The sequence below is a fragment of the Macroventuria anomochaeta genome, assembly GCF_010093625.1.
Source record: "Macroventuria anomochaeta strain CBS 525.71 unplaced genomic scaffold BU25scaffold_33, whole genome shotgun sequence".
In the NCBI taxonomy this organism is placed as follows: Eukaryota; Fungi; Ascomycota; class Dothideomycetes; order Pleosporales; family Didymellaceae; genus Macroventuria; species Macroventuria anomochaeta.
The window spans coordinates 389454-397282 of record NW_022985394.1 but is presented as its reverse complement, the minus strand read 5'-3'; the positions used below and the strand labels follow the sequence as shown (position 1 = coordinate 397282).

General features: G+C 48.3%; 1 protein-coding gene across 1 annotated transcript; it reads left to right on the top strand.

Moving 5' to 3' along the window:
• Positions 1-4565: 4565 nt before the first annotated feature.
• BU25DRAFT_424467 (uncharacterized protein) lies at positions 4566-6237 on the top strand (the record flags this gene model as incomplete). The annotated part of the gene is made up of 3 exons (XM_033708287.1): positions 4566-4878; positions 5064-5804; positions 6044-6237. 3 exons carry the CDS (start codon positions 4566-4568, stop codon positions 6235-6237), a joined length of 1248 nt encoding a protein of 415 aa, XP_033558281.1.
• Between the last annotated feature and the right edge of the window lie 1592 nt (positions 6238-7829).

Here is a 7829-nt window from a genome sequence, read left to right as displayed (position 1 = left end):
TGATTATCACGGCGATTTATCACGGCGATTTATCACGGTCAAACCTCTGCCGCTCCGAGCTCGCTCAGTGATAACCAACCCCCAACGGCTTTCTGTACCTCTGCTCATCCCCGAGAACCAATCAAATAGTGTCTACGAGCTTTGCTTAAGACACGACTTCAACAGGTGTACTCCAGGTAGTCAAGTTAGGAGGAGTGAGTTGGTGATTATGGAACACAACTTTACTGCCAAACATCATGGATATACTGCCTGGAGCTACTGCAAAACTGTAGCGGTGCGGACCGCTGTAGAATACTGATAGCTACGGTAAACGATAACATAGGACTATCGGGTCGATGGAATACTGCGCTGTATTGCTGTCTAGCTATGAGGAGACGACTATATACCTGACCTGTAACACACTAGTCCAGGGTGGCTGATCAGGGGTATAGATAGACACTGTACGGACCATCCGATACCGCAACAAAAACACTTGAAGAGGGACTATTACCAAAGTATAAGCCAGGTGAAAGGTTTATGCAAGACAACGCATGTGTACACACTGCAAAGTACACCAGAAAGTGGTTGGAAAGCCATGGGATTTGGACTATTGATGTACCCCTATACTCACCTGATCTCAACCCTATTGAACACATGTGGTGGGCGCTTAAATGGAAACTTCATCAGCTTCACCCAGAGTTTGACACTCTTGGAGACTCTGCCAATGAGTGGGAGTGCTTTTGTGAAGGTTTGAAAGAAGCATGGATGGTCATACCCAACAAACTGATCAGATCACTCATCTACTCAATGCCAAAGTGACTCAAAGCCTGCATCAGAGCACAAGGATATCAGACTAAATACTGAGAATAAGCGCATTAATCCTATCAATTCAGATCTACTTTCCACCTCATGGTTGTTGAGAAAAAGCATTGTGAACGTTCACTCAAAGCTGAGATGGTGGCCTGTGCACAACTGCGCGAACAGACTTTTGTCCTGTGACTGTACCATAGTACGAAAACATAATTGTTGGCAGAGCCTTCCAATCAGCGCCGGCGCGGGATTGCTCCTTGTTGAACCGGATCCCACCGTAAAGCAGCCGGTGAAGCTGCCCCACAGATCTGCCGAACACGATGTTGATTACTATTATGAAGCAGAGGTTGAACCAAGTGGTGTAACCTCGTAGTCGTACAAAAGCAACTTCACTGGAGGGCCTCGCCAAGCCTTGGCTTCTTACCAGTTGTGCCATTTTCAGAGTTTCTCGTGCTATCGCCAATCGGACAAAGACGTATTTCGAGCAGAATGAACCCAGGGAGACGTTATCGAGAGCACGTCAAGAGAGGGCGACTTGAAATGCGGTCTTGAAGTGGGGCCTATGTATTGACATCAATTACGAAGTGAGCTTGGTGGTCATATTAGTGCTTACGGCCTTGCAGGGATCCTCTGTTGCAGTAAATGCAATAAGTGAAGGTGTGACCGCGCAGGGCAGTAAGTCAGGGGTAACCGCGCGAAGCAGGAAAATCAGTATATTCTGTTTTGTTGTTTTTGTGTTCTGTCTCTCTCACTCGACCCCCAGCGGGGTCTGTTTACATGACGTATCTGTCGTTCAGACAGAAAGTGCTATCGGAACAGGCAAGAGCACTGCGCCAGCACACGTGGCAGACATGACCGCTTCACTGCATAAACCGTCACATCCTCCGTAGACCAACAATTGTGGGTACGCGAGGCGGCACGACGCTGGTGTAACAAAGCCGGAAAGTCTCACCGCCTGCCTACGATCTAGAGCCTTGCCGTTGCAGGTCACTCGCTGTCAGGGACAGTTGTTTGTGGTATGATATAGGCACACTTGCCCTCTTGATATTTCGTTCTAGATCTGTCTTCCATTATGGCTCTTCTTGAGACTAACCCTACCCACCTACAGCATGCTTCGGGCGACGCAATTCCCCTCTTTCTTATCCACGATGGCGGAGGCACGATATTCAAATATTATTTATTGGGCGACCTCGGTCGCAATGTCTACGGTATCCACGACCCCAGATTCGAGTGCGAGAACTCTTGGGAGGGTGGAATAATCGAGATGGCGCAAGAATATTGTCAGCATGATACCTCAGTTCAAAAGGTACATGTGAACTGCATCTCTCACATGACTCTTCGTTGCCTTCTTAGTCATCTTGGTTGTGTATATAATTGCTCTCTGTAGCTCTCTCAATACAACAACCTTCTGCCTCTGTTATGTCTTCTTCTTGGTCCAACCACATCTGACAAATATCTCACATTGATCAAAGCGATCAAGAGAACGGGACCAATCTTTCTTGGAGGTTAGTATGGGATCATCCATCTCACCTTGGCTTGCTTGCACAGATCGCTTACCTCAACATCTCTCTCGAAAGGCTGGTCATTAGGCGGTCTCATATCTCTCCAGATTGCACGACTGCTAGACGACGAGCAGGAGCATAGGCATACCGATCACGACACGCAGCCTCTTTTTGTTGCCGTGTGATTCTCATCGACAGCCCGTACACATCGCCCAGGTGTGAATACCAAGGCTCTTTCGTTGAGTTTGAACCAGAATTTCCGACTTGGACCCCCGAGCGGGTGCGCAAAAATGTCATACGACGGTTCGAAGTGTGCGATCGGCTGATAAATACATGGGAACCGCCACGTTGGGATGCTCGCTCGGATAATAGCATAGACGGCAGCACTCCGCCAGTCAATGCCTCCGATGCGACAATTCAGCGCCCGGCTACGACGGGAGAAGGTCTTCAAGTACAACCAGTATCATACAGTCCACCGGTTGTGCTACTCAAAGCTATGGCACATGTGCCATTGATGAAGTCAAAACTAGACAGGATTTTTCAAGTAGATCTGTTCCGAGACAATGCACTGTTGGGCTGGGAGCGTTATGCGGGTGGTTTATTGGAAACAGCGCATAATGTTTCCGGACACCACTTCGACTTGTTCGATCATGATGACAAAGTACGTTTTGACCCCTTCGATACATCACAGAGAAAATCCAGCTAACGTGGCGAATTTAGGTCCAAGCAGTGACGGAAATTATAAAGGAAACGTGTGCAAGATGGGAAACTCCAATCCTGAGGTCAACCAAGTTGCGCAGTCGATACGCTGATTGCCCGTCAGCCACAGCAGTTTGTGAGGACAAATAATGCCTTGCCTACATCACTTTCATCTCTCTCTGATGGTCAATGATAAAGTCTTGTTCCACTGATTCTTCTTCGGCCGAATTTGACAGAGGCTTTTGTTAAGGAACGATGCATCGAATGCGACGAAACCTGCAGCAGTATAGCGTGGGAAGTGCTATGTTTGCTTGCGAATCAGAGCATGATTCCTGGCGGCCATACAGGTCTATGTGAACAGTGTTGAATACGAGCTTGTGGAGATCAAAATCGGCGATGACAACCAGGAACATCGTGAGCATGGGAATTGCTCAGCATCACTGCGCATGGAAATTATCTAGTGCGGTATGCTCGGCCTCTCAAGCTTGGGAGGCAGATCGGTTATGCATGTTTATGCGGATTATATCATGCCAAGCTCGCGCGGTGTCCCATTCTCTTGTACCACGTTACTGCGCATTCGTACCTTGCCTTTTGAGATGCCCTGCCATATTTGGCCTCGAGAAAGATACAATACAGGCAGATTACAGTGCTCTTCCATGAACAGACCGTTAGGTTTCGATTCGGCGACAAGGGAGGCACTGGGGATTTAAGCCGATACAGAAAGTTCGATTGGTTGCTATATCCAGTCTGATCCATGTCACGCAAGAAACACTAAAACCCGGTCATGAGCACTGTATGATATTTGGATTGCATTGCACGGCATAGTCGTATCTGTGACGGCATTAGTCGGTCGGTAGACCTGAGGTTGCACACATCAGACTATCCTGCACTAGCATGTTTAATGTCAGGTATATAGTCGTCCTCTCCTAGCTAGATTACAATTCAGCGAAGTATTCCATGGACCCAATAGCCCTACGTTTTTGTTTACCTGTAGCTATCAGAGTACTACAGCGGCCTACGCCGTTACAGTATTTGTGTGCAGTGATCTATGTTGTAGGATTACAGCGCAATACCTTTGCTAACACAATCTCGGCTTCCATTGCTACATTGGAAGCTTTGCAGAGAATAGTACGTTTACATAAGCATGGGACACGCAGATGCGGGTCTATGCTGGACGATCTTCGTCGTCCCCCCTTACACAAGAGGTTGTACACCTCAAGAGCGACAACTATGTGGATCAATCTACATGATACGGCGTCATCAGCGGAAACAGTGAGACGGAGAGTATTATAGCATAGCCTCGTTACTGTATGCATAGTCTGCCATTCCATCATCAGTGTGGTCGGGTCCTGTCAGTGCGTCTAACCTCTTACGGTTCTTCTCAAAGCACTTGCGGGCTGTAGCAGCACCTTCCACTCTGAGCAGTAAGACTGCAGACCTGTTTAAAACCGCATACAGAAGCTGCTCGCTGCGCATAATCTCGCTGGGTAAGTGTTCAACTTATATGCCAAATTACTACTGCTTTCTGCCTCCTACATCCCAACGAACAGTATTGCGATACAGAAACAAACTTCAATGCCAGCTGTAACAGACCGGATACGGAGCTGTTGCGATCAGTGTGCCCACTCCAAGATCAAGTGCGACAGCAAGCGGCCAATCTGCCTGAACTGCCGTCGCCGCGACCGCTCATGCACATATAGCTATGTTCGGCAGTCTGGCCGCCCACGTCGTATCAGACCGGCTCAAGGCGATGAGATAGCTAACCATGAAGCCCTTGAAAGGGTGGAGGAGGATGGAAGACCCATCAAAGCCGGCCAGTATGGCGCTTCATCGACCACTGCTGCACCATCTTCGTCACCTGCTCTAGCAGTAGACCCAGCCCTTCCTAGTAAGTTCAGCCGCGACCTTTGCAGAAGATACTAATTGAAGAAGCTTTGCACTATGCGGATCGCAACCACCACACCGGCGTTCCCGGATTTAACTTGACACCAGAAAATACGATTGAGGACTTTCTGGACTCACTGGCTATTCCTGATATGCAGCACTCCATATCAGCAGACTATTTAGCTTTAGATCCAGCGCAGACAGGCCTCTCCATGGGTATCGGCAATACACTTCACCATCAAACGCGTGAGGATACCTTTATGAGTATCGAGCAATCCCCGCCGACGGTTGACCAGAGCGCACCACTATCGTCCCCATCCACTGACAGCTCTCAACTCGAACAAGGGCTGCAGAACCTTCTTGACGATTCTAAGATAAGCAGCATTGTCGATGGTATGATGAATTTACCACTACGAGACAGACGTCTCTCTTGCGTAACTGAATCACACGACCAATGTTTCCATGCTACGGCATATGATGCCTCTGACGAAGACCAGCTTTGTCGATGTCCTACGATACTGAATAAACTCTATCTCATTGTCATGGATCCTAAACTATCTCAACCAACCAGAGTACTTCCCTTCGACCTGATCCTCTTTATTGAACAGGCTTTGCAGGATGCTGTTGAGCAGATAAAGCACTGCAAAGCCTGTGGCAGCTCGACACTATCTTCAGAGAACGGGATTACACTTTGTGTTGTCGCGAATTGGATAGCCAACAGTATCCAGAACGCGCTGGAAAGTGAGATCGACATGTCTAGGAAGCCGTCACATTCTTTTTGGAGCAGCTCTGAGCGCCACACCATAGAGATGGGTGCGATGAGGGAGCAGAATCATTGCAATGCCACAAAGTCTAACGCAGTGCCACCATCCTTGGATGTTCGCAACACCTTGTGGATCGGGATGTGGCGCGCATCCAGCGAGGCATGGAGTTTGTGCATGTCTGCAATCTTGGCAAGGCGAGTTAAGAGAATGCAGCACATGCTTTCAGGGGTAGGCGGAGATAGCCTGGAGGTTCCGGATATAGTAAACAATAGGACCATAGTTAGGGCGAAGCGCGAAATGGCAAAAGAAATACAGGTGAAGGCGGATATACTATTAGGCATGGTCAAAAACTGGGTGTCTGAATGCCACCTGCGATATTGAACCCTTTATCTGATGGTGCGCCAGAGCTGTTAGCTCTCATCGCAAAGAGGATGGTCCGGTGTCTGATGGCTGCAGGGTATTACCATATCAGCGTTCGAAGTGGTGGTGATATAGCAACCTCAGCAGGCGCTCGTTCACGGGTTTCCAAACAAGCATACATTATTGGCATCTTGTTCAAAGGCCGTAGAATACAATCCATGGAGGTGAATAGTGGCTAGCGGTGGGACGAAGTGCTTTTGAGATGCTCTTGCTCGCAACCATGTTGGCACCGGGAGAATTAATATCAAGACAATTAGATGATCCCTCTAACTCTTAATGAGGCAATGCCTTCCAGAGCAATGACGGTAACGGTGCTTTCATCTACAGGGGAGGAAGTTGTGAAGCATAAGTATCTTGGCATCAAGTACTGTCCGCACAGGCAGCGCTCTCATTAGTCAGCTCGTTTGATTAGCTCCCGCACTAGCGCACTGTAGATATCGCCCCGCTCTGATAGCTTCAATACAACAACGCCCTTATCACCATATACTCCCTCATCAAGTACCCTACAGGCAATCCTCATCTACAAAACCTTTGTCTCAAAATTGGGACTGGGCAGCGACAATGACAGCCGTCACTTGATTAGGGCTGTCTGAGCACGGGGATAGCAGTGAGAACAAACATCCTGTACCCTAGCATTGTGAGTGTCTTGCTACAACCAGAGGATTGGGACACCACTATGAGCCTGTTTCTGTTCGCACACATGGTTGATGGTGCTGTTGGGCCAGTCATCGGCCCAGCAGTTGCAGAAGCCCTGAGCTGGCTTGTAATTTGTTACGCTTTAGGGTGTGTCACGGTTAGGTTGCTCCTGCTTGTCGAATCTCACCTGTCATGATAGTGGCTGCCACTTCACACTAGCGTTGTTTACAGCTACTCACCTATACATACTGTCCGTAGCTTCACACAATACAACCTCAGTTCAATCCTTCATTATTCGCACATGCGTACTGATCACTCACGATCCACCCCGACATAGTGCTATCTATGAGCGTTTCGGTCGCTTATGCCTGCGAGTTTTTCATCGTCACCTGTGGCCAGGAGACGTGTAAACCGGTGGTTCTGAGGCGGTCTATGCCAAAGAACGGCATTGGTTGGCAGCTGCTGAACGAACATAGCAAAGAGCAAGATGGCCACAAGTGCCTAGCCGGCCTTTGTAGTACACTGATATTATGAGTTTCAGAACTTTCTGACCCCCTGTTTATTTGGGATGATGATTTGTTGCGATATCGGTTGGTCCGTACAGTGTCTGAATATACCCCTGACCACTACTCTAGACTAGTGTGTTACAGGCCAGGTATATAGTCGTCTCCTCCTAGCTAGATAGCAATCCAGCACAGTATTCCATCGACCCGATAGTACTACGTTATTGTTTACCATAGCTATCAGTAATCTACAGAGATCCACACCGCTACATGATTTAAGGGTATATTGTATGAGTAGAATTGCTTTCTCGGACTTTCCTTCTCCATATCCTCTTTGCTATGGGTCGCCGTCTTCCTGTCAACATTCTCCTCGACGTTCTACTCATCCTAGAGCTGGGTAAGGGTAACAAAACCATTACCCTAGAGTGTCACGTGTCCAAAAATACTGTGAAAAAGCTCCGACTTTGCATGGAGACTACTGGCCATCCATACTTACCACGAACTGTTGTTCAAGACAGGTCTGCTCCGCTGCTGCCGTACCATAAAGATGCGAGTTATGAAGGTTTTGAAGGTTTACGAGTACTCTGATTGCTGACAACTATTGCCCTGGCACTCAGTGATTGGCTGGAACA